The 27,940-nt window shown below is 43.4% G+C and overlaps 1 protein-coding gene across 1 annotated transcript; it reads left to right on the forward strand.

Moving 5' to 3' along the window:
* The first annotated feature begins 2 nt into the window (after positions 1-2).
* LOC120021863 (EGF-like repeat and discoidin I-like domain-containing protein 3) lies at positions 3-18,355 on the forward strand. Its single transcript, XM_038965708.1, has 9 exons — positions 3-66; positions 1,547-1,675; positions 8,838-8,951; positions 13,949-14,130; positions 14,239-14,394; positions 14,570-14,714; positions 17,527-17,711; positions 17,820-17,975; positions 18,206-18,355. Exons 1-9 carry the CDS (start codon positions 3-5, stop codon positions 18,353-18,355), a joined length of 1,281 nt encoding a protein of 426 aa, XP_038821636.1.
* The last annotated feature ends 9,585 nt before the right edge of the window (positions 18,356-27,940 follow it).

A 27,940-nucleotide genomic window follows, 5' to 3' on the forward strand; every position in this document is an offset into this window, starting at 1 on the left:
AGATGCTCCCGCTATTGTCCCTCGCGGTGCTGTGCATCGGTGCGGCTGTGCCTCGGCAGGTGAACGGTGAGTGCATGGGGATACTGACGAATGTAAACAAACAACAATGTCGTCATCCCTCTTAAATGAAGGGGTGAATGTTAATGCGTAGTTTTCTTATTAAGGAGTGAGGTGCGGCCGCAGATGCCGTTGATACTTTGAGGGAACTCACGGAGGATATTCTCTAGAATAAATAACTGCGTGTATCTTCATACGCTCGTGTTGTTGTTGTTTTTGATGTGATGTAACTTAGCCTATCAAAGCCATATCTGAACTTAGTTGTTCAGAGAATTTCAAGTGGAAATTCTGCATGAAGATGTGTGTGTGTGTGATATGTAAATACAGTGTGTGATGCCTGTCCCCTTGGGGCTCTGTGGCTCTCTCATTGGGGTGTTGCTAAGAAGATCTGACAGCTACTCTCTCTCGCGCTCTCTCTCTCTCTCTCTCTCTCTCTCTCTCTCTGTCTCAGGGGATGAATGTGAACCTGTGTCATGTGAGAGTGATGCAGACTGTTTCACCCCCCAGTCAGAGGAGGCACTACTCTTATGTAAGTACAGGAGGACTTTGGGATCAATAATTAAAGTAATCAACTGTGTCAGCGCATGATTAGGGAAAACACTATCACCACAACAAATCCATCTCTTTCTTTCTACAGCCACACCAGACTGGGAGGAGCCGATTACAGCAGGTAAGAAGCATGACTAATCCCAAATAGCCTCTAGCCCCTTATCCCCTCACAGATCTGAAATGATTGGATAGGTGTAATCAATTCACCCGTTTATTATTGATGACCTGTTTGATCCTATTACATCTACATGAAGTGCACAGACATCTCTAATCTGTGTGTGTGTGTGTGTGTGTGTGTGTGTGTGTGTGTGTGTGTGTGTGTGTGTGTGTGTGTGTGTGTGTGTGTGTGTGTGTGTGTGTGTGTGTGTGTGTGTGTTGTTTTAGATAATCCCTCATTAGTCCACACTAGCTGCTGTAGTAACACCATAATGAGGGCAGTCTTTATTTTGTGATGTGTCTGTCTGTCATAGCTAATCACACATACACACAAACAAGCAAACACACACACACACACACACACACAAACAAGCAAACACACACACACACACACACATCAGGTTAGCGTAGCCTGCTAACCTAATGGTGAGCCTCCCATAAGGCTAGCAGGGTAATATTAGCAGTTCTAATATAACTACTCTGACCTATATCCCTGTGCTGATCTTGGGACAGACAGTGAATATAAATAAATATGTTGTATTGTCATATACACCAGATAGGTGCAGTGAAATGTGTTGTTTTACAGGGTCAGCCATAGTAGTAGTTTGCGCTCCTGGAGCAAATTAGGGTTAAGTGCCTTGCTCAAGGGCAGTAAAAAAATGTACCTTGTCGTCTTGTGTGTTCGAACCAGCAACCTTTCGGTTACTGGCCTAACACTCTATGTTGTCTTTTACTTGTGCTTAGGGTAGAAAACCAATTGATCCCAATAGGTTTTTGTGTCCAGGTCCGTGCCAGCCCAACCCATGCCACCATGGGGGTGTGTGTGAGGCCACTAATGCCCAACGAGGTGATGCCTTCCTGGGGTACCACTGTCACTGCTCCCCTGGCTACTCTGGAGCCCACTGCCAACACAGTAAGACACATACGCACACACATGCACACGCACACACACGCACACACACACACACACACACACACACACACACACACACACACACACACACACACACACACACACACACACACACACACACACACACACACTAACCTGGGGGGACAGCTTGTCTAACGACTGAGAGGGTCTCAGGCCTCCCGGGCTGGAGGGAGTGGCTTAATCCGTCCATTCTTAATTAGGTCACTCAGTGGGGGTTACGCTGATGAAGTCATACAAACATCCTCACGCTTTCATAGGTATGATGAGTTATGACGGCTTACACGCGGCGAACACGCACGCACACACACACACAGACACACAACAATATAGTACCACCCACATGAAAAAATACTGCAGTTTACTATAGAATTCTACAGTACTTACTATAGAATTCTGTAGTAAACTGTTGTGTACTGTAGAATACTATACTACACACTGTAATACCCCTCAATCATATGTAGTTCTTATTATAGAATTTTGTAGTATACTGAAGAATACTACTGTAAATACTACAGTATTATCCACTTTAGTAAATACTATTCTAATTTCCACAAAAACACTACAGTCCGGAAAAACACTACACTTTTTTAACTGTATTTAATTTGCATATGCCTTGCCCATTCCCCTCCCCCATATCCCAATTTGTGCTACCCATAAGTGAGAAACCTACATGCGAAGTATAAACCATATTGTGTTTCTTACAGGCTATAGAAATGAGCAGAAACTATGAACTCTCTGGTCAGACCCTGGTCCTACCTACTATACAGGTTATGGAAAATATGCTCTTTTAGTAATTATCCAGTAGGTTTTCTCAAGGAGAAAATGCCAAAGATTATAAAACAAAAACACTAAAGTAAATATTTAGTTATGTCTGAAAAAAACCTGAGTAAACGCTACAGTATACTACAGTCTGCAAAAACACTACATTAAACACTAAAGTATACTACAATCTGCAAAAACACTACATTTATTACTATAGGTGACTGATTGTTTCGATTTGGTCTTGTGTAGCAAAATTTGAAATTGTGTTTTTTACATTGGATAAAAGTAGAGACACAGACCTAGAAAATGGTATATCATACACTACAGTTGAGGAACAATGGGAAAGTAATTCTGATTTGAAAGTTCATAACACCCACTTTGGAGAAAATGGCCCTTGAATGTTTTGGTACCTACTGGAGAGTTCTTCTTTGTCTAAACCCATTCAGCATCATTGACACCCTCTTAGGCCTTAGCCCCACCCATATCTTTTAAGGATTCATATGTGAGGCCATGTGCTAAACAGAGTGAGTACGGTAGTGTACTAAACAACCAAAGATTTCAAGACTAAAAGCAGGTTTATACTACGTCTATCAACATTTCTGTATACAGTTGTCACAGTGACATCATGAACATTCTATTGTCGTCCGACATCAAACTTGTCATTGTCGTTATGAACACAAAAACAACAGGCTGCATGACATCAGCAGCCTGGTGGTCCAAAATAGCATAACTGGTGTATTTTAACACCAATAAACCCATCCGTTTAAAAATAAATTCAGTATATGTCAATTTAGCAAACCAGGCAACTAAAATAAACTTTCTAAACAATGTTTTGGTTCGTTTCTGGCTTGTTTGCTAGCTAGCTAAAGTTAAGGCACTATATACTACAGTTTTCTTTTGCTACAGTATTTATACTATAGTTAACTGTTAATACTACAGTATACTAGTGTGAATACTACAGTAAAGTCTGCAAAACACTACAGTGAATACTATACTATAATATACTATAGCTTTTTTATGTGGGCAATACCAACAATGATATCTACTCTGTATGTGTGCACATTGAGGTCGCATACTCTTGTAGCTCTCCAGGGGGTCTTGTGTATATAAATACTAGGTGTTGTTCTTGGTGACAGACGCAAACAGACAGTGGAAATTTAGATCAACTTATAAGATTAGTCCCAAGCGCCAAGTTAGGATCATATAATTGTTCATGTGATAAATGTTCCACATTTCGAGGAATTTGCCTCTCAGAATTTATTAAATCACACAAGCCTTCCGTACTAAATTAAAGTGAGTCATACCCATAGAGATCCTATGAAATTACTAGAATGGTTATGTCATGAACCCTCAAAGTTCCAGAATGGGGTGAAAATGGCAGCCATATTGGTCAGGGAGAAATCCAAACCATTCTAATTGGAATAAATGGCAGTAGAGGCATAATCCTGATTTTACTTATGCAGGGAAATAAAAGTAAGGCTTGTGATATATCAGAAATTGTGTAATATAATTATTGTCAACCTAAAATATTGTCATATCATTATAAATACAGTTTATTTAAGTTTTATACAAATTGTCTGTATAAATAGCCTCTAAAATATATTTAAACAGACCGTAAATGTCTCAATTTTTGTTTTCTTGGAAAGCTGTGAGTGCAATTATATGATACAATATCAGTACTTGTTGCTTTTACAGCTTGTCTAAATCCGATCATCAACTGATTTCAGACAATGTATGGCTGTGGATTAATTGCATTGTTTGAATGAAATGTTGGCATATTGGCAGTTAATTTGAAACATTTATGGAATCATTCCTCTAAAATTGCCTGGCAAGCTAGCAAACAAACATACAGTGCAGACAAATTCTTCAAGTATATATTTTTTACACAATATCTTATCACATCACTGTTGACCAACTTCTTGACCAAAATGGCAGACCTGCAGAGCCTTCAACTCTCACGCATTGGCCGTGAGACACATGCATTAGACCTTCTTCTCATGCTCACTCCACACCTCTTAGTGCATTCGGAAAGTATTCAGACCCCTTGACTTTTTCCACATGTTGTTACGTTATAGCCTTATTCTAAAATGTATTAAATAAAAACCTTTCTTCATCAATCTAAACACAATACCCCATAATGACAAAGCGAAAACCCGTTTTTAGAAATTTTTTACTTTCCGAATGCACTGTATATCTCACTCAGTGAAAAGTACTCTATTTATTTATGTAATTAGTCCAGTGCTTTAACGTTTAAATTGAATTCATCACATCTGCGCTTGCAATTTAACATCACTAACAGAACCTCTACCATTGTCCTGTTTTACCACAGCACTGTGAACCGCGGCACATTGAAGCATATGATTGGTTTATTTATGTAAGGGATCGAGGGAATTGGACGCGCGTTTTAAAGAAACGTCCCTCAAGATTAGGAGAGTGGAGCTGAGTAGCGAGAGAGAACGTTCTCCACTGAGTTTATCAAACTGTAACAAGAGCAGAAGAACGGAAGTGCTGTTTTATATACAACGTTGTAAAAAAAAAAAAAAGTTGCTGTTACTCCCGTCCCTATTGCAGAATGCAACCTTTTGACACCATGTACTGAAGTGAATAATCCATACTTGCCTTAGTCTTCTCGTTTGGTGATTGGCGTTTAGGCTGCGGCAATGAAAAGGCAGCATACAGACCTGAAGTATGTTTTAGCAGGGGAATTTGGTAGGGTAACCTGATTTGTAACTCTGAAAATAACAGACTGTGAACCCAAAAGTGTACGTTTGATTGTAGAGGGGGACAATAAATATACAACTAATAATAATACAACAACAACAAGAAGAACGGTGTTTGTCGTCAAGAACACGACTGTTATTCCCCAAACTTATTGTATTATTCTTCTTCCCAATTTTGCCAGTGTAATCACATATTTGAAATCCGATATGCCTACTTGTGTTTTAAAAAATGGATAATATGAGGCTATGTTTTTTTGCCGTCATTCACGGGCGGTTTTGAATAAGTCATACAAATAAGAATTGGATATTGAATGCTCCAGGCCTCAAATATAATTGTTGACATTTTAGTATTGTGCACGTGCTAGGCTAAGATAGTAGGGGGATTCACAACTTATAAACGCATCATATTTTGCCTGTGTAGAGTCAGATGATTGCAAGGGTCTTCAACTAGTAGGCATAAACCACCTGAATATTGAGATATTCATTTGATTTTTCCTGAAGGTTTTGAGAAAGGAATTGTTATAATTAGAACATTTTCAAACACCCAGAACTTGGGAACATAGATCAGGGGAGGCCAACCCTCCTGGAGCACAAGCGCAATTCTCTTCCAGCACTATTTTAAAGAGTTCACCCAAATTACAAAATGTTTGTGTCCTTACCATGAAAACAATCTATGGACAAGGAGACTGCAATCGATGATTTGGTTACCCAGTGCCATCAACCTAAACTGGGGCATGCTTAACACCTCGGCCGTCCTACAATCTAAGATAGATGCCCTCAATCTCACACATATTATCAATGAACCTACAGTACCAGGTACAACCCCAAATCCGTAAAAACGGGCACCCTCATAGGTATCATCCTGACCAACCTGCCCTCTAAATACACCTCTGCTGTCTTCCACCAGGATCTCAGCGATCACTGCCTCATTACCTGCGTCCGTAATGGGTCTGCGGTCAAACGACCACCCCTCATCACTGTCAAACGCTCCCTAAAACACTTCAGCGAGCAGGCCTTTCTAATCGACCTGGCCCGGGTATCCTGGAAGGATATTGACCTCATTCCGTCAGTAGAGGATGCCTGGTTATTCTATAAAAGTGCTTTCCTCACCATCTTAAATAAGCATGCCCCATTCAAAAAATGTAGAACCAGGAACAGATATAGCCCTTGGTTCACTCCAGACCTGCCCTTAACCAGCACAAAACATCCTGTGGCGTACTGCATTAGTAGTATTTTTAGTATTTTTAGTTAGTATTTTTCTATGGCTGGCCATGCTTTCCACCTGGCTACCCCTACCCCGGTCAACAGCCTTGCACCTCCCACAGCAACTTGCCCAAGCCTCCCCCATTTCTCCTTCACCCAAATCCAGATAGCTGATGTTCTGAAAGAGTTGCAAAATCTGGACCCCTACAAATTAGCTGGGCTAGACAATCTGGACCCTCTCTTTCTAAAATTATCCGCCGCAATTGTTGCAACCCCTATTACTAGCCTGTTCAACCTCTCTTTCGTATCGTCTGAGATCCCCAAAGATTGGAAAGCTGCCGTGGTCATCCCCCTCTTCAAAGGGGGAGACACTCTAGACCCAAACTGTTACATACCTATATTTATCCTACCCTGCCTTTCTAAGGTCTTCGGAAGCCAAGTTAACAAACAGATCACCGACCATTTCGAATCCCACCATACCTTCTCCGCTATGCTATCTGGTTTCCAAGCTGGTCATGGGTGCACCTCAGCCACGCTTAAGGTCCTAAACGATATCATAACCGCCATTGATAAAAGACAACACTGTGCAGCCGTATTCATCGACCTGACCAAGGCTTTTGACTCAATCGCCACATTCTTATTGGCAGACTCAACAGCCTTGGTTTCTCAAACGACTGCCTCGCCTGGTTCACCAACTACTTCTCAGACAGGGTTCAGTGTGTCAAATCGGAGGGCCTGTTGTCCGAACCTTGGCAGTCTCTATGGGGGTGCCACAGGGTTCAATTCTCGGGCCAACTCTTTTCTCTGTATACATCAATGATGCTGCTCTTGCTGCTGGTGATTCTCTGATCCAGCTCTACGCAGACGACACCATTCTGTATACTTCTAGCCCTTCTTTGGACACTGTGTTAACTAACCTCCAGACAAGCTTCAATGCCATACAACTCTCCTTCTGTGGCCTCCAACTGCTCTTAAATGCAAGTAAAACTAAATGCATGCTCTTCAACCGATCGCTGCCCACACCTCCCCGCACTTAAAATATGTGGACAACTACAAATACCTAGGTGTCTGGTTAGACTATAAACTCTCCTTCCAGACTCACATTAAGGATCTCCAATCCAAAATTAAATCTAGAATCGGTTTCCTATTTCGCAACAAAGCATCCTTCACTCATGCTGCCAAACATACCCTCGTAAAACTGACTATTGTACCGATCCTCGACTTCGGCGATGTCATTTACAAAATAGCCTCCAACACTCTACTTAGCAAATTGGATGCACATTATCACAGTGCCATCCATTTTGTCACCAAGCCCCATATACTACCCACCACTGCAACCTGTATGCTCTCGTTGGCTGGCCCTCGCTTCATATTCGTTGCCAAACCCACTGGCTCCAGGTCATCTGTAAGTCTGAAACTGGAGACTCATATCTCCCACTCTAACTTTAAGCATCAGCTGTCAGAGCAGCTCACAGATCATTTCACCTGTACATAGCTCCTCTGTAAATAGCCCATCCAACTACCTCATCCCCATATTGTTATTTTTTTCCCCCTTTGCACCCAAGTATCTCTACTTGCACATTCATCTTCTGCACATCTATCACTCCAGTGTTTTATTATTAAATTGTAATTACTTCGCCACTACGGCCTATTTACTTTCTTACCTCCCTAATCTTACCTCATTTGCACACACTGTATATAGATTTTTTCTATTGTATTATTGACTGTACGTTTGTTTATTCCATGTGTAACTCTGTGTTGTTGTTTGTGTCGCACTTCTTTGCTTTATCTTGGCCAGGTCGCAGTTGTAAATGAGAACTTGTTCTCAACTGGCCTACCTGGTTAAATAAAGTTGAAATAAAAAATAAAAACATTAATATTACTATTTCCTGTGCAGAGTCTTGGTGTAGTGGTGACACTCCCCGACATGTGTTGCATCCAACTTTCACCTGAGAACAGGGATCAATCCCTGCTTCCAACCTTCCCACTGTTTCTCCCATTTGCCTGTCTCCCCATCTCATTTTATTACTGTCTGAATAAAGTGTCAAACCACCTGAAAAATATTAGCATACTTTAATTTCATCCACCCAAAATCTCAAGGTAACAAAGTCATTTTGAGTGTTCATTTAATGTTCGACGCATCCGGAATACACCTGGCCTGTGGTAAGATTTTTTTTGTTCCACCTTGGTTATAGGCCTAACTAAAGTCATGTCAAAATACATAGAAATAAGGAAATTAGATTTAAAACAGTAACGTTTTCCGACCCCCCCATCTAGGGGTTGTGGCAGGGGGCAATGAAATGATCATAGCAAATCTCACTCCAAGCTGTCTTCAAAAGTCAGCAGTCCTGTTCCTGTAAGAAACATTCCAATTTTTACATTAAATATCTGTATGCAACCTGATAGTCCCATAAATGTATGAAACAGTTTTTCCCTGGTCTGTGTTTGTGTTCCAGATGTGAATGAGTGTGAGAGTGGGCCGTGCAGGAACGGAGGTGTGTGTACAGACCGGGAGGCCAACTACACGTGTGTGTGTCCTGGAGAATACACAGGCAGGAACTGCCAGCACAGTGAGTGTGGACTTGTGTAACTGTTTACTTGCGAATCATCAGAGGACAAATCTTTTAAGAGGTCTTGATGTCCAACACTTACATGAACACACAATTGAATTAGGTAGGTATTGGTGTCATATGCTCTCTTGCTGTTTTCCCTTTTAGTGCGCTTCAGTGTGTGTGTGTGTGTGTGTGTGTGTGTGTGTGTTATGTGTGTGTGTGTGTGTGTGTGTGTGTGTGTGTGTGTGTGTGTGTGTGTGTGTGTGTGTGTGTGTGTGTGTGTGTGTGTGTGTGTGTGTGTGTGTGTGTGTGTGTGTTACCTATTTATTTAAGCTATTTAAGCCCTCTGTGCTGTCCTGGTGTAGCATCATTAAAAATCAAATCAAATTTTATTTGTCACATACACGTGTTAGGGCAGATGTTATTGCGGGTGTAGCGAAATGCTTGTGTTTCTAGTTCCAACAGTGTAGTAATATTTAACAATACACAATCTAAAGTAAAGGAATGGAATTAAGAATATATAAATATTTTGATGAGCAATTTCAGAGCGGCATAGACTAAGATACAGTAGGATAGGATGGAATACAGTATATACATATGAGATGAGTAATGAAAAATATGTAAACATTATTAAAGTGGCTAGTGTTCTATTATTAAATTGGCCAGTGATTTCAAGTCTATGTATATAGTGCAGCAGCCTCGAATGTGCTAGTGATGGCCATTTAACAGTCTGATGGCCTTGAGATAAAAGCTGTTTTTCAGTCTCTCGGTCCCGGCTTTGATGCACCTGTACTGACCCCGCCTTCTGGATGATAGCGGGGTGAACAGGCAGTGGCTCGGTTGGTTGTTGTCCTTGATAATCTTTTGGCCTTCCTGTGACATCTGGTGCTGTAGGTGTCCTGGAGGGCGGGTAGCTTGCCCCCGGTGATGTGTTGGGCAGACCGCACCCCCCTCTGGAGAGCCCTGCCATTGCGGGCGGTGCAGTTGCCGTACCAGGTGGTTATACAGCCCGACAGGATGCTCTCAATTGTGCATCTTTAACAGTTGGTGAGGGGTTTAGGTGTCAAGCCAAATTTCTTCAGCCTCCTGAGATTGAAGAGGCACTGTTGCGCCTTCTTCCCCGCACTGTCTGTGTGGGGGGACCATTTCAGTTTGTCAGTGATGTGTACGCTGAGGAACTTGAAGCTTTCCATCTTCTCCCTTGCTGTCCCATTGATGTAGATAGGGGGGTGCGCCCTCTGCTGTTTCCTGAAGTCCACGATTAGCTCCTTAGTTTTGTTGATGTTGGGTGAGAGGTTATTTTCCTGGCACCACACTCCCAGGGCCCTCACCTCTTCCCTGTAGGCTGTCTCGTCGTTGTTGGTAATCAGGCCTACTACTGTTGTGTTGTCTGCAAACTTGATGATTGAGTTGGAGGCGTGCCTGGCCACGCAGTCATGGGTGAACAGGGAGTACAAGAGGGGGCTGATCATGCATCCTTGTGGGGCCCCAGTGTTGAGGATCAGTGAAGTGGAGGTGTTGTTTCCTACCTTCACAACCTGGGGGCGGCCCATCAGGAAGTCCAGGACCCAGTTGCATAGGGCGGGGTTCAGACCCAGGGTCTCGAGCTTAATGATGAGCTTGGAGGGTACTATGTTGTTGAATGCTGAGCTATAGTCAATGGACAGCATTCTTACATAGGTATTCCTCTTGTCCAGATGGGATAGGTCAGTGTGCAGTGCGATGGCGATTGCATCTTCTGTGGATCTATTGGGGCGATAAGCAAATTGAAGTGGGTCTAGGGTGTCAGGTAAGGTGGAGGTGATATGATCCTTGACTAGTCTCTCAAAGCACTTCATGATGAATGAAGTGAGTGCTACGGGGCCATAGTCATTAAGTTCAGTTACCTTTGCTTTCTTTGGTACAGGAACAATGTGGATATCTTGATGTATGTGGGGACAACAGACTGGAATAGGGAGAGATTGAATATGTCTGTAAACACTCCAGCCAACTGGTCTGCGAATGCTCTGAGGATGCGGCTGTGAGGGATAACACGCTTAAATGTCTTACTCACATTGGCCAGGTAGAAGGAGAGCCCACAGTAGCGGGCTGCATCAGTGGCACTGTGTTATCCTCAAAGCGGGCGAAGAAGGTGTTTAGCTTGTCCGGAAGCAAGATGCCGGTGTCCACGACGTGGGTGGTTTTACCTTTGTAGTCCATGATTGTCTGTAGACCCTGCCACATACGTCTCGTGTCTGAGCCGTTGAATTGCGACTCCACTTTGTCTCTATACTGAGGTTTTGACTCTTTGATTGCCTTACGGAGGGAATAACTACACTGTTTGTATTCAGCCATATTCCCTTGCCACCTTGCCATAGTTAAATGCGACAGTTGACATTTTCAGTTTTGCGTGAATGCTGCCATCTATCCACGGTTTCCCGTTAGGGTAGGTTTTAATAGTCACAGTGGGTACAATATCTCCTATACACTTCCTATACACACAGTATCAGTGTATTTGTCTATGTTGTTCTCGGAGGCTACCTGGAACATATCCCAGTCCGTGTGATCAAAACAATCTTGAAGCATGGATTCCAATTGGTCAGACCAGCGTTGAATAGTCCTGAGCACGGGTAGTTCCTGTTTGAGTTTTTGCAGTGGTGGGCCGTCAGGGCCTGCAAGGCCTTCTCTGCTGGCCTAAACATCATCAGAATATAATTTTTTTTTTAAATATATTTTCCCACAAATATGTATTAAATTATTCCCCAGAGTAAGAGTTATACTCTTCATTTCATAGCTTTCCTCTTGGTTGCACTGCTTCCAGCCCCAGGTTGAGATTTGGAGGGCTGGTCTTTATGTTAGATCTTTTATCCAATCATATTCAGCCATCATGTGTTGCCAGGGGTCTAAAATCTGCCCTCAGGCCTTCAGAATCAACAGTGCGGGCGCTTGTCGCTTATAGTGAATGGAAATGAAAATTTAGTGTCAACCAATCAGCTTTAGCGTTGGCTATTGTACGCCTGCTGGCTGGCTCCAGTGTTACACAGGAGCCAGCTACCAGGCGTAGTGCGTGCACGTCTTTTTATTGGATTACCAATATTGAGAGGCAGGTCCTATGGAGATCTAGGAAACTGAATTTGATAAACGAATTAATTCGCGTACTACTAAGCTGTTTTTTCAACCCACAATGGCGGAAGGAGGAGAAGATATCGATTTGGTCGAGGATATAATTATAACGCCATTCTCAAGACGAACTTTTCAAGAAAAGTTAGACATTGTAAGGAGAGGTCGCCCGACGCCACAAAGCCTGTCACAGGCGGGAAAGGGCTTCGTTCGCTCGCCACTTTCAAAGTTTCAACTACGAGCGCTGTCAATGGCTCTTTGGCTCCGAGAAGCACTGCAAACTGTACTGCTGGGAATGCCTATTATTTGCAATCGATTTGTGATCGATTTGGTGTTTGGAGCCACACTGGCTTTGCAAACTTGAGTTGTCTAACCAAGGCAGCAACGAGACACCAAAGTACGGCTGGGCACTAACAAGCAATGGTGCTTTTGAAAACTTTTGGGGACACCGGAGTGGATCTACAGCTCAAAGAACACGCGCGCAGGGCAACGGAGCTGCACAATGAAAAGGTGAAGGGAAATATTGAAAAGACTCATTGATTGTGTCATGTTTTTGGGTAAACACTGTTTACCCAAAAATGTCAATTTGTCAATTTCAAGGTGACGCAACGCCTGGTTATACTGCGTTTCTGTCTAAATGTATAGTGTCTAGAGCCATGCCATCATAATGAGGTGGATTAATTCGGGTAGGACTGTGTAATACCTCACTGAAGGCCCAGGCCCCAGGCCCACGGCACGCCACTGAGGTCAGATTTGTCAAAAGGAGGGTGGTTGAGGGCCTTGTAGGCATCCTGGAAGTTGGAGTAGCAGTGGTCGAGTGTTTTAGCAGCGCGAGTACTACAGTCAATGTGTTGATAGAACTTTGGTAACATTTTCCTCTAATTTGCTTTGTTAAAATCCCCAGCTACAATAAATGCGGCCTCAGGATATGTGGTTTCCAGTTTGCATAAAGTCCGGTGCAGTTCTTTGAGGGCCGTCGTAGTATCGGCTTGAGGGGGGATATACACGGCTGTGACTATAACCGAAGAATATTCTCTTGGGAGGTAATACGGTCGGCATTCGATTATGAGGTATTCTAGGTCGGATGAACAAAAGGACTTGAGTTCCTGTATGTTATCACAATCCCACCATGAGTAGTTAATCATTAGCGATGTTGTTGCGTCGTGGTACCAGAGTCTCTCTGTTCTCAATCAGAGCCAGCCTGAGGAGTCTGTTTTGGGGGTGGAGAATGCCAGATACGGACCCCCTCGTCCCCCATCCTACACAGGGACCACGGACACACACTCACAGACCTACGCCCTTCTCCCCTACCTCACACACTCCTCCAGAACCAGTTCTTTCCACACATACTCACACAGGAGCTGTGAGGAAAGAGAGGAGAGTTGCGAGGATGAGGAGGTTTTTGTATGGCATTTTGAAGCTGAAGTCTCAGCCAGTGAGAGGGAGGATGATGGACTGATAAGTGGAAGTAATGAGGCAGAAAGAAGAGAAGAAGAAAAGGATGAACTGGCTAGCAGAATAAAAAGTTTTAAAAATGGACTGACACACAGACACAATGACTCAGTTTTACCAGGAGAGAGGTTGAGAGACTGCATGTCAGAGACTGAAATCAATGATGAAACTGACCTGGAACATGAGATTCATCTGGGCCAACATGGGACAATCCAGAGCAGAGCTGAGGCTTTCCCTCAGAGGAGAAACAAGGAACACTGTGTCTTCGGTACCTGCTGATGTTTGAGGAAGGAATGAATGAAGGAATGAATGAAGGAATGAAGGAAGGAAGGAAGGAAGGACATTTACTGTGGCTTTGGCTTGTAATGGATGTATTAATTGTACTAATCATTATCTCTCTCTCTCTCTGTCTCTCCTCTTTCTTCCTTGTGTGTCTGTGTACCTGCTGTCCCTCTACTCTGTAGAGTGTTCAGGTCCTCTGGGCATGGAGGGTGGTATCATCACCAAGGGGCAGCTGTCCTCCTCCTCTGCTCAGCAGGGCATGTTTGGTCTGCAGGACTGGAGCCCTGACCTGGCCCGGCTCCACCGCAGGGGCATGGTTAATGCCTGGAGCCCTGCAGTCAGCGACCGCTGGCCCTGGATACAGGTAGCACACGCTCACACACACCGGCTGACCGCTAGATAGATGTAGCCAGTGTTTACTCCACCATGGCCAAACTCTAGTTGTTTCTGACCCCCTTATGTCTGTGTCCAGGTGAACCTGCAGCAGCAGATGCGTGTGACGGGGCTGATTACCCAAGGTGCTCGGCGGCTGGGCAGCTCAGAGTATGTGAAGTTCTATAAGATCGCCCACAGCGATGACGCTAGGACCTGGAGCATGGTGAAAGCCAGAGGAGACACACAGGACATGGTGATGTGTGTGTGTGTGTGTGTGTGTGTGTGTGTGTGTGTGTGTGTGTGTGTGTGTGTGTGTGTGTGTGTGTGTGTGTGTGTGTGTGTGTGTGTGTGTGTGTGTGTGTGTGTGTGTGAGAGAGAGAGAATCAACCTGATGTTTTTGACTGATAAAACCTGATGTTTTTCTCTAGATATTCCACGGTAACTCAGACAGCAGTTCTCTCATGGCCAACGCCTTCTCTTCACCAATTGAAGCACAGTACATACGGGTTTACCCTCAAGTCTGCAGGGGCCACTGTATGCTGCGCATGGAGCTGATGGGCTGCGAGCTCACAGGTCAGTGACGTCATCATCTGTAGACATAATGCTTTATAGACTTTATTTGGCACCCTGCTCATAATGCCTTCATTACAATGTTGTAAAGCTTTATGATGCATGTCAAATGTGTCAAAAGCAGTCATACATGGTTATAAAATAAATATTTCATGACAATGTTTTGACATACAGTACCAGTCAAAGGTTTGGACACACCTACTCATTCTAGGTTATTTCTAATTTGACTATTTTCTACTTTGTAGAATACTATGAAATAACACATATGGAATCATGTAGTAACCAAAAGTGTTAAACAAATCAAATTATATTTTACATTGTAGATTCATCAAAGTAGCCACCCTTTTCCTTGATGACAGCTTTGCACACTCTTGGCATTCTCTCAACCAGCTTCATGAGGAATGCATTTCCAACCGTCTTGAAGGAGTTCCCACATATGCTGAGCACTTGTTGGCTGCTTTTCCTTTACTCTGCGGTCCAACTCATTTCAAACCATCTCAATTGGGTTGAGGTTGGGTGATTGTGGAGGCCAGGTCCTCTGATGCCGCACTCCATCACTCTCCTTCTTGGTCAAATAGCCCTTACACAGCCTGGAGGTGTGTTGGGTCCTTGTCCTGTTGAAAAACAAATGATAGTCCCACTAAGCGCAAACCAGATGAGATGGCGTATCGCTGCAGAATGCTGTGGTAGTCATGCTGGTTAAGTGTGCCTTGAATTCTAAATAAATCACGGACAGTGTCACCAGCAAAGCACTCCCACACCATCACACCTCCTCCTCCATGCTTCACGGTCGGAACCACACATGCAGAGATCATCCGTTCACCTACTTTGTGTCTCACAAGACATCTCAAATTTGGACTCATCAGGTCAAAGGACAGATTTCCACCGGTCTAATGTCCATTGCTCGTGTTTCTTGGCCCAAGCAAGTTTCTTATTATTATTATCAGGTTTCCTCAGAACAGTCGATGTTGAGATGTGTCTGTTACTTGAACTCTGTGAAGCCTTTATTTGGGCTGCATTTTCTGAGGCTGGTAACTCTGGGTCTTCCTTTGCTGTGACGGTCCTCATGAGAGCCAGTTTCATCATAGTGCTTGATGGTTTTTGAGACTGCACTTGAAGGAACTTTAAAATGTATTGAAATGTTCCAGATTGACTGACCTTCATGTCTTAAAGTAATGATGGACTGTTCTCTTTGCTTATTTGATCTGTTCTTGCCATAATATGGACTTGGTCTTTTACCAAATAGGGCTATCTTCTGTATACCACCCCTACCTTGTCACAACACTGATTGGCTCAAACGCATTAATTCCACAAATTTACTTTTAACAAGGCACACCATAGTTGAAATGCATTCCAGGTGACTACCTCATGAAGCTGGTTGAGAGAATGCCAAGTGTGTGCAAAGCTGTCATCAAGGAAAAAGGTGGCTACGTCTCAAATATAAAATATAATTTGATTTGTTTAACCTCTCTTGGGCACGTGAGACGGTAGCATCGCACCTCTTCAACAGCCAGTGAAACTGCTGGGCGCCAAATTCAAATACAGAAATACTCATTATAAAAATTCCGAAAACAAAACATATTTTACATAGGTTTAAAGATTAACTGCTTCTGAATCCAACCACGGTGTCAGATTTAAAAAATGCTTTACGGCCAAAGCATACTTTACGATTATTTGAGAACATAGCCCACTAGACAAATCATTACAAACAGTAGCCAGCCAGGTAGAACAGTTACACAATTTAGAAATAGAGATAAAATGAATCCCTTACCTTTGATGATCTACATATGGTTGCACTCAGCAGACATTCATTTACTCAATAAATGTTCATTTTGTTTGATAAAGTCTCTTTATACCCAAAAACCTCCGTTTTGTTTGCGCGTTTTCTTCAGTAATCCACAGGCTCAAACGCAGTCAAAACAGGAACACAAAAAAATCCAAATTGTATCCGTAAAGTTCATAGAAACATGTCAAACGATGTTTATATTCAAACCTCGGGTTGTTTTCAGCCTCAATAATCGATAATATTTCAACCAGACAATAATGTTGTCAATTTAAAAGGTAAACAAGAAACGCACTCTCTCGGTCTGGCGCAGGAAAAAGCTCTGTGACACGGCAGGGTCCACTCATTCAGACTGCTCTTACTTCTTCATTTTTCAGAATACAAGCCTGAAACAATTTCTGAAGACTGTTGACATCTAGTGGAAGGCATATAAACTGCAATTTGAGTCCTAAGTCAATGGATTCTGTATTGGCATTGAATAGAAAACTACAAAACAAAACAAAAAAACTACTCCCTGAATGGATTTTTCTCAGGTTTTCACCTGCCAAATCAGTTCTGTTATACTCACAGACACTATTTTAACAGTTTTGGAAACTTTAGAGTGCTTTCTATCCAAACTACCAGTTATATGCATATCATATATTCTGGGCCCGAGATGCAGGCAGTTTAATTTGGGCATGCATTTCATCCAAAATTCCGAATGCTGCCCCCTACCCTAGAGAAGTTAACACTTTTTTGGTTACTACATGATTCCATATGTGTTATTTCATAGTTTTGATGTCTTTACTATTATTCTACAATGTAGAAAATAGTAAAAATAAAGAAAAACCCTTGAATGAGTAGGTGTGTCCAAACTTTTGACTGGTACTGTATATTTTCAAAAGCTTTGTTATTGAGATTATCTGACACAACCATTATGATGCTGTCAGTAAAGTGATTATACACTTACTGTACCATAGGCAAATATTTTTTTACCTAGTCTACTTCCTGTATATTAGGGATTTTTCTGTTTTTCTGTTTCTGGTCTCCCAGGTTGTTCAGAGCCTCTGGGTCTAAAGGGGGGTGAGGTGCAGGACTCCCAGCTGACCTCGTCCTCTGTGTACCGGACCCTGGGCATGGGTCTGCTGGCCTGGACCCCGAACAGAGCCAGACTGGACAACCAGGCCAAGGTCAACGCATGGACCGCAGCCACCAATGACCAAAACCAGTGGATACAGGTATGGTGGGGGGGGGGGGGGGGAGTAGGAGAAAGACAAAAATAGAGTGGAGTATGCATTTTAATTAACGGATAATTAAATCATTCTCTCTCCCTTTCTCTCTCTCAGGTAGACCTGTTGGTTCCTACTAAGGTAACAGGTGTAGTGACTCAGGGAGCTAAGGACTTTGGCCGTGTCCAGTTTGTGCGCTCCTACAAACTAGCCTACAGCAACGATGGACTGAGGTGGACGACATACCAGGACGAAACACAACACAAGGACAAGGTCTACAACACATGATCATATTGATTGACTGTTTGATTGGTTTGTTGATTGATTGAGACACAGTAAAGACATGACACACATGACAGAGGGACAGAAAGAAAGAGAAGGAGACAGAGAGTGAGGGATGGTGATGGTGATGGTTCAGTCATTGGTGTTCCGGTATGTCTGGTTGTATCTGTGGTTGTCTTGGCAGTGTGTCTGACTGTATCCGTGGTTGTCTTGGGTGACAGGTGTTCCAGGGGAACGTTGAAAATGACACTCACAGGAAGAATTCCGTCCAGCCGCCCATATATGGTCGTTTCCTCCGCCTCATCCCCTGGTCCTGGTACGGACGCATCACACTGAGGATGGAGCTACTGGGCTGCACAGAGGACGACTGACCATCTCTCTCTCTCTTCTCCCTCCGTCTCTTTCTCTCTCACCTAGCTCTCTCTTCTCCCTCCGTCTCTTTCTCTCTCACCTTGCTCTCTCTTCTCCCTCCGTCTCTTTCTCTCTCACCTAGCTCTCTCTTCTCCCTCCGTCTCTTTCTCTCTCACCTAGCTCTCTCTTCTCCCTCCGTCTCTTTCTCTCTCACCTAGCTCTCTCTTTCCCCCGCTCTCGCTCTTTCCCTGTCCTGCTTCTGTCTCTCTCCCCTTTCTCCATCTCTCCATCTCTCTCGCTCTTCTCCCTCCTTCCATCTCGCTCTCTCACTTAACCTCTTCTCCACCCTCCCCATCCCCCCCTTCCCCCCTCTTTCTCTCTTGCTGGAAGTAGCAGTGTGGACAGTGGTCATAAGAGACACAGGGAAAGAAAATGGGACGTAAAGGTCACAATAGGTGACTGGTTTACCGTGTGTTATTTATTTCTTGGATTATAAGGTACTGTACTTCTGCTCTTCAATGTTTTTGCTATATCGTACTCCTGTGTGATAGCATTTCCAACAGTAGTGTAGTGCCAAAACAATACAGGGTTAACTTCTCCGTGGCCAACCTTTGACTGTTCCCTCCCACCGTTTCTGACGGCGAAACAGCCCTCTCAAAGCACAAAGTTCCCCTAAATAACGATAACATTTGAAAGGCGTTTTACAGACATTGTAAAAGTAAAGTTACAATGTTATTCACACTACGTTGTGAGGAATAAGGTATTTTAATGCTGTTGAACAGATAGAAAATGTCGTCCAAAGTGTGCTATCTACTGTACAATAACCTCTGATATGGTATTCGTTGATACTGGTTGAATACAATATTGATGGTAGTAACATAATTCTTTACCTGATGTGGTGCAATAAGCCACTTTCTGTGTAGTAAAACAAGTGACATAATACTTGTGTTTCTCTCCGTGTCTGTTTGGGTATCAAATCAAAAGGTGTTGCAATCAAGTAATCGGAATGGTCTAAAGCACTTTGCGCTCACCTTGCTAAGGACAGGAGAGTTTGATGCAGCTATCTAAATGTATCTAACCCTAACCATAACCCTAACCTTAACCCTAGCTTCATGCCCACATCCCGGTTCAACCCTAACCCTAGCCTCAACCACAACCCTAACCCTAACCCTAGCCTCAACCACAACCCTAACTCTAGCCTCAACCACAACCCTAACCCTAGCCTCAACCCTAACCCTAACCCTAGCCCTAGCCTCAACCACAACCCTAACCCTAGCCTCAACCACAACCCTAACCCTAGCCCTAGCCTCAACCACAACCCTAACCCTAGCCTCAACCACAACCCTAGCCTCAACCACAACCCTAACCCTAGCCTCAACCCTAACCCTAACCCTAGCCTCAACCCTAACCCTAACCCTAGCCTCAACCACAACCCTAGCCTCAACCACAACCCTAATCCTAACCCTAGCCTCAACCCTAACCCTAGCCTCAACCACAACCCTAACCCTAGCCTCAACCACAACCCTAGCCTCAACCACAACCCTAACCCTAACCCTAGTCTCAACCACAACCCTAACCCTAGCCTCAACCACAACCCTAACCCTAGCCTCAACCACAACCCTAACCCTAGCCTCAACCACAACCCTAACCCTAGCCTCAACCCTAACCCTAGCCTCAACCCTAACCCTAGCCTCAACCCTAACCCTAATCCTAACCCTAGCCTCAACCCTAACCCTAACCCTAGCCTCAACCCTAACCCTAGCCTCAACCACAACCCTAGCCTCAACCACAACCCTAATCCTAACCCTAGCCTCAACCCTAACCCTAACCCTAGCCTCAACCACAACCCTAACCCTAGCCTCAACCACAACCCTAACCCTAGCCTCAACCACAACCCTAACCCTAGCCTCAACCACAACCCTAATCCTAACCCTAGCCTCAACCCTAACCCTAACCCTAGCCTCAACCACAACCCTAACACTAGCCTCAACCCTAACCCTAACCCCAGCCTCAACCACAACCCTAACCCTAGCCTCAACCACAACCCTAACCCTAGCCTCAACCCTAACCCTAACCGTAGCCCTAGCCTCAACCACAACCCTAGCCCTAGCCTCAACCACAACCCTAACCCTAACCTCAACCACAACCCTAACCTCAACCACAACCCTAACCCTAACCGTTGGGCAAGCTTATTAGCAGCAATAAAAGTTAATTGCCAAAATAGGGCTTAAATGTCAATACAGTGACAACAAATGACATGGAAAGGGGAAGGCAATTCACTCGAACAGGGGCGGTCCGGGACCAGAAATCGTCTCTGGCATTTCTAACATACCAGCCCACACGGCCTATTTTCTCATCAGCACCCACTATTAGCCAGATAATTAGAAATATGTGAAGAAAAAAAAATAAGTTAGGCTAAAATTGAACCAGCCATCTGGCATTTGTCCAAAATGCCAGTCAGTCCGCCCCTGAACTCGAGCAGTTACAAACTGATGTACACAACACAAGAATATTAGGTGGAAAATAAAATGGTCTGCCGGCCGATGCTGGTTTGCGTCAGAATGGCTCACATTAGGCCTAACTAAAGTCAGTGAAGCCACGAGGGGGAGCACAGCACCGTCTGCCAAACAGACAGATTTTTCCACAATGTGTTTTTTTAATTCAACTGCAAACACTACAATAAACAAATGCTTTACTCTCCAATCCTTTACTGTATCAATGTTAAAATGAAATGCATTTTGCTTCCTGAAATATACAAACAGAGTGACTCCTTGGTCAAATAGTAAAACTCCCACGTTGCTCTTACATTGTGAGATAAATAACGAGTGATTCTATCTAACTTCTCCAATCCCTTCACAACAGTGTTGTCTCATGTCATCTCTAACTTCTTCGTCAGGTAATGGTGTGCGAGATTACATCTGCCCAAACATTCCTCAATTTTCCATCAGTTCTCCCTGTCTTCTTCCTCTCTCTCCCTCTCCCTGTATATGTGAGCTTCTCTGCAGGCCAGTTACATAGACCTCATCTAAAATTTGCCCACTGAGATTGTCTTTGTACCACTCTCTCTATCTCTCTATTCTTCTCTTTCACCAGTCTATCCTTCTCCTCCAACTGTCTGTTGAACTCCCTCAGCATCTTTGTCTGTTAGATCATGACGTTCCTCTGTAACTCCGGTAGAACTATCTTCATCAGGTTTCTCTCTGCTTCAACTCTGGCATCTTCTTCATGGTTCTCCTTGATCTCCTCAATCTCATGCCTGTGTCTCCCCTCCATCTCTCTCCTTTCGTCCTCTTTCTCCTCTCTAAATCTCTCCAGCTCTTTCCATCCCATTCCTCCTATCAGACTCCTTCTATAGCTCCCTCTCTAGATCTCTCTTCTTCTCCTCCTCACCTCTCTCTTCTTTCAACTGTCTCTCTGGTTCAGTTATTCGTTCTCTGAGTGTTCTGATATCTCCCTTGAGCTTCTGCATTACTCCTCCTTTCATATGTTCATAAGTTTCTGTGGATAACCTTGCCTGTGGCTGACAAGGGGAAGTATTTTTAGCAGATTGAATTCTCCTGAAATGAAAAAGCTCTGAGATATTCATAGTTGTTCTGCACCGTTCTCCACTGGGCATATTTTTTCTGAGCTGTAAAGATTTAACAGTACAGTGTGTACCAGAATTAGCTTCTCTTATCTCTTTGGACCCATTCACATTTAAATTAGTGAAATTGCCTCGATGGCAGAAATAGTCTCAATGTTTTTCCATCCCCTGACAAATAAATTCATGTAGCTGACTGGTGGTATCTTACAGTCTGAGAAGAGAGTATCATTACCACCTGCTGGTCAATGTTGGGAATTGCAGTGCATTTACAAAAACCTGAAAGTCAGACATACAGTACCGTACTGGTGGGCTCAACTTGCACTCACTGATGATGGCCTCGTTCCACAGGAGAGATGGTACAGGGACAAGGGCCAGCCAGTGTTTGTTGTTGTTCTAATAGAGGGTACAGGTATGTTGACTGGTTTGTAGTCTACCATTTCCTGTACGCATAGACACAGACACACACCCTCCCTGGGTTGAAAACCAACAGTTCGCCCTGGGACGATGCACAGAGCCCACTTGTACTGCCTGCCTGCCCAGCTGGGTTAGGGTGAGGGGGTTGGGCTGGGCTGGGCCTGGCAAGGGGGTAAAGGCTGAGTTTGGGTTAGGGAGTGGGAGTAGCGGAGGCTAGGGGGTAGAATTACGGGGTAAGTTTGGGTGAGAGGGTGCAGGAGAGCAGTATTTCATTGGGGGGGCTTCATTTTAAAGATACATCCAGCAACACTGCTCCCAGTCACGACTGGGAGACTAGGACAGGCAGAGCGGAGAGAGATCCAAGTGCTATGTTTATGGCTAGCCACCCTGTAGTTGTATCTTGTTTTGGACTGGTGTACACAGGTGTCATGCCCCCTCAGATTTGTAACGTTCCAAAAAAGTATTATAATAATTATAATTTTAAATAAACGTTGTTGTTTCTCTGTAATACTGCTAGCCAACTAACACATTTATGAAGTTGGCTTTACTTAGCCCAGATAGGTTCCCAATCTCCAAACCTCATAACTAGCTACCAAGAAGCCATCACAGTGCAGTTATCACAAAACACATCCTTTTCAGTGTTATAGGCTAACTAGAAGATGAGGCAAGACAAGACATTGCGAGATTCAGAATACGAAGACATATGCGCATGATTCTTTCTGCCTGCCCCATCCTCTCTCTCCCTCGCGCTGGCTCGCCTGCTCTTTCTCCTCTAATGATGCGAGTGTGTGTTCATTCTTCAGTCTGTTGCGTGTAGAATATCCTTGCCAATGAATTGACGATAGGCCCCGGTTTTCTGATTGCGAGACACAGCACTCTATTGTGTGATACCGTTCTTGATTGCCGGTCGATAGGCCTAGTGCCACAGTTCTGAATGTCTGCCTGGTGGCCGACCTGCGTAAACTGTGCCCCTCCCCTCTCTCTCCGTCCCTCGCTAGCTCGCTATGAAAGATACAAGTGTTTGTGTTCTCGGACGTATGGCAACTGATCAGTCTCCTCCATTCCAAAAATACTGAATCTTAGGAGTCGATTCCTAGCAGGATCACATCTTGACACTCAGAAGTGGGAGTCGACACAGGGAGAAGACGTGCAAGGAGTCGAGGAATCAATTATTTTGGAGTCGACTCTCCACCACTACGTCATCGTCGTTAACAGTTGGAAAAATTGCAGCGGTGAAGTCCTGTCTGGCAATACTTTGAGAATTTAATTGAGGAAGTGAAATGCAAATTTAGCCAGGTTGGAATTGAGGTCCAGTAATGGAAGCACAGGTGCAATGATTAACCATCTGAAAGGGACCTACCGTCAGACCAAAACCGTTGCTGGCAACAGTGCAGCTAGCTGCATTGTGATTTCACGTGGAATTGTATGAATTTTTTGTACAATTTTAACGGAAAACCGAGCAAAAAAATGGCTACTATCAATCAAGTTAGAGTAGCTAGCTTGTCTAACTATCTTAACCAAGATATCACAGATGAAACAAAAAGAGGTTACCGTGGTAAAGCGACTGGAGTCATGTTTGTGCCTATGAGATTGAGACTGACTAGTAGTCAGTGTTGTGTTGTCTTCCCGAGCAGTTGAAACTCAAACACAGAAAAACAACCTAGCCTATGAACAAAACAATGTAAATGGCCAAGAAACACAAGGACAAAGTCTCACTTCAGCAGACTTCAATTATATTAGCTGGCATGCCTGCTGGAATGGTTGGTAGACTTTAGAAAAGCAAGCAATAACTAAATGTACTGAATAAGACTCACATTCTTTCAAACTTTTATCCAGATATTAGCGGAGATGCAGAGAAGCACATTTTGTTTCTTCAATAAAAGAACCACCAGTTAGAAGGACAGCTCAAGAGTTGTGCTTAGATACGCAGTATTTTTTACATAGAATTAAGCATATGTAACAGTTTAACTTTAGTCCGTCCCCTCGCCCCGACCCGGGCGCGAACCAGGTACCCTCTGCACACATCAACAACAGTCACCCACGAAGCATCGTTACCCATCGCTCCACAAAAGCCACGGCCCTTGCAGAGCAAGGGGTACCACTACTTCAAGGTCTCAAAGCGAGTGACGTCACTCAGTTTACGTACTGCAAATCCAATAACCCAGACCCAGCATCAATAACCCAGACCCAGCATCAATAAACCAGCAGTTTGTAAAGAAAAATAACCCAATTAAGTGACCCAACGCCTGCAACCCAGCAGTTGGGTCAACCGTGGGTCAACCCATCCACCCTCACATATCTTTTGGGGTGCATGACGCCACTGTGTACAGGAGACGACGATGGTCAGTCACCATCCCGGGTCCTGGGGAGCTTAGTTCCCACAGACAGACAGTCAGTCATCTCTCTCTCAAGGTGACGGAGTGTTTCTCCTTATCTCTGACTGCGTGTCCTGTCCCACGTGTGTGTGTATGAGATATACCACTATCCCACATGTGTGTGGAGAGATAGACCGAGGGGAAGAGGGTTTCTATTACAACACAGGAAGTACCCCACTCCTCCATCCTCTTCTCCTCCTCCTCTTTCTGTCTCCTTCCCTTTCCTTCTTTGCAGCAGTATTTGAGTGATGGTGAACTATGCAGTAGGACAGGACGACTGGTTTCAGATGAAAGACCTTGGATCTGATGGGAAAAGCCTCTCTGTGAATGTGAGAGAGGATGTGACAACGTGGTGTTTTTCCTCTCTTCGCTCTCTGGGTGTATTGTTGAGGACGCAGATCAGAGGAGAAGCTAAATCAATAAATCATTCAAATAACTAAATGTCACTAAATCTCTAAAATCCCCAAATCTGTCAGTGCAAGTTCTCTCTGTGTGTCTGAGGGCCAATGGTGTGAGCTGGTGAAACATCAAAGAGTGAGTTGAGCACTGAAGTTGACCTTAAACTCGGGCCACGACACAAGGCTAATAACATGGTAAGAGCATTGTAACAAGGAGTGACCTCTCTGTAATTACTTTCTAAGCACCACAATAATGCTGAAGTCATTACATCTGATAACAGTCTTAATAGCAGGACAGCAGGACAGCTCAGTGTGTGCGTGTGTGTGTGTGTGTGTGTGTGCGTGCGTGGGGAGGGAGGGAGGGAGGGCGGGGTACAAGTCAAAAGTTTGGACACCTACTCATTCAAGGGATTTTCTTAATTTTTAGTATTTTCTAAATTGTTGAAGTCGGGGGGTTGTGTAGGACAGGTCATCTGATGCAGCACTCCATCACTCTCCTTCTTGGTCAAATAGTCTTTACACAGCCTGGAGTCACCAGCAAAGCACCATCACACCTCCTCCTCCATGCTTCACGGTGGGAACCAAACGTGGAGATCATCCGTTCACCTACAGTTGGAACCAAAAATCTCTAATTTTGACTCATCAGACCAAAGGATAGATTTACACTGGTCTAATGTCCATTACTCGTGTTTCTTGGCCCAAGCACGTCTCTTATTATTATTGGTGTCCTTTAGTAGTGGTTTCTTTACAGCAATTTGACCACGAAGGCCTGATTCACACAGTCTCCTCTGAACAGTTGATGTTGAGATGTTACTTGAACTCTGTGAAGCATTTTTTTGGGCTGCAATTTCTGAGGCTGGTAACTCTAATGAACATATCCTCTGCAGCAGAGGTAACTCTGGGTCTTCCTTTCCTGTTGCAGTCCTCATGAGAGCCAGTTTCATCATAGCGCTTCATGGTTTTTGCGACTGCACTTGAAGAAACTTTAAAAGTTATTGAACTGTTCCGGATTGACTGACCTTCATGTCTTAAAAGTAATGATGGACTGTCGTTTCTCTTTGCTTATCTGAGCTGTTCTTTCCATAATATGGACTTGGTGTTTTACCAAATAGGGCTATCTTCTGTATACCACCCCTACCTTGTCACAACAGAGCTGATTTGCTCAAACGCATTAAGAAGGAAAGAATTTCCACAAATTAACTTTTAACAAGGAACTCCTTAATTGAAATGCATTCCAGGTGACTACCTCATGAAGCTGGTTAAGAGAATGCCAAGCGTGTGCAAAGCTGTCATCAAGGCAAAGGGTGGCTACTTTGATGAATCTCAAATATAAAATATTTATTTAACACTTTTTTGGTTACTACATGATTCCATATGTATTATTTCATAGTTTTGATGTCTTCACTACTTTCATACACTGTCGAAAATAGTAAAAAACCCTGAAATGAGTAGGTGTGTCCAAACCTTTGACTGATATATATATTTTTTACAATAAACAAAAACATACACAGACAAAAACAATCATCAGCCTAACATTTACATACATTATTTCAACAAACAGTTCTTATAGAATCTGTTATATTGTTCTTAACTATGAAGTTATACAGTTGAAGTCGGAAGTTTACATACACCTTAGCCAAATACATTTAACCTCAGTTTTTCACAATTCCTGACATTTAATCCTATTTTGCGGTTTGTTTTGGTTGCATTTTCGGATTATGTTGTTCCCAATAGAAATGAATGGTAATTCCCTGTTTTAGGTCAGTTAGGATCATCACTTTATTTAAAAATGTGAAATGTCAGAATAATAGTAAAGAGAATGATTTATTTCAGCTTTTATTTCTTTCATCGCATTCCCAGTGGGTCAGAAGTTTACATACACTCAATTAGTATTAGGTAGCATTGCCTTTAAATTGTTTAACTTGGGTCAAACGTTTCGGGTAGCCTTCCACAAGCTTCCCACAATAAGTTGGGTGAATTTTGGCCATTCCTCCTGGCAGAGCTGGTGTAACCGAGTCAGGTTTGTAGGCCTCCTTGCTCTCACACGCTTTTTCAGTTCTGCCCACACATTTTCTATGGGATTCAGGTCAGTGCTTTGTGATGTCCACTCCAATACCTTGACTTTGTTGTCCTTAAGCCATTTTGCCACAACTTTGGAAGTAAGCTTGGGGTCATTGTCCATTTGGAAGACCCATTTGTGACCAAGCTTTAACTTCCTGACTGATGTCTTGAGATGATACAGTGAATTATAAGTGAAATAATCTGTCTGTAAACAATTGTTGGAAAAATGACTTGTGTCATGCACAAAGTAGATGTCCTAACCGACTTGCCAAAACTATAGTTTGTCAACAAGAAATTTGTGGGAAAGTATGTTTTATTTGTGTTTAACTTGTTGTTGTTGGCTCTCTTCAAACCTAAAATATCATGATAATCGCATACTCTGAAAAAGTTACATCTGAGTTCAACATAAAAATGTAAGAAAAAAGACACAAAAAAAAAAAATATCTTTACAAGCTAAAGAAGAAAACATTTGAAGCCTTATTCCTGCTTAAGTTCAGAAATGTTATTTTCTTTGTTCTTTTAACCTTGTAAAGATTGTTTATGGGCTTTTCTAAGATAGTGATTTACTTTTCTTACATTTTTATTTTGAACCTTAAGAACCTTATGCTATTTCTTGCCGTCGTGGAGCCTGTGTACTTTCCATGTAATACGTTTCATTTTGTTGCCATTTACTTGTACCGAATCAAAGTTAACCCTGTCTGTTCCGTCTAGCATTGAAGAACCAGATAAAACATTTTAGCAGATATGGAAGAGTCATAGTATGAATACATAGTT

This window comes from Salvelinus namaycush, chromosome 26, assembly GCF_016432855.1.
Source record: "Salvelinus namaycush isolate Seneca chromosome 26, SaNama_1.0, whole genome shotgun sequence".
Classification (NCBI taxonomy): domain Eukaryota; kingdom Metazoa; phylum Chordata; class Actinopteri; order Salmoniformes; family Salmonidae; genus Salvelinus; species Salvelinus namaycush.

What these genes read in the sequence shown, in the direction of transcription:
- LOC120021863 (XM_038965708.1), top strand. Translation starts at nt 3, where the DNA reads ATGCTCCCGCTATTGTCCCTCGCGGTGCTGTGCATCGGTGCGGCTGTG. An exon ending in ACCGCTGGCCCTGGATACAG is followed by an intron (nt 14,131 to 14,238) that starts GTAGCACACGCT and finishes GTCTGTGTCCAG; the next exon opens with GTGAACCTGCAGCAGCAGAT. An exon ending in GAGGAGACACACAGGACATG is followed by an intron (nt 14,395 to 14,569) that starts GTGATGTGTGTG and finishes GTTTTTCTCTAG; the next exon opens with ATATTCCACGGTAACTCAGA.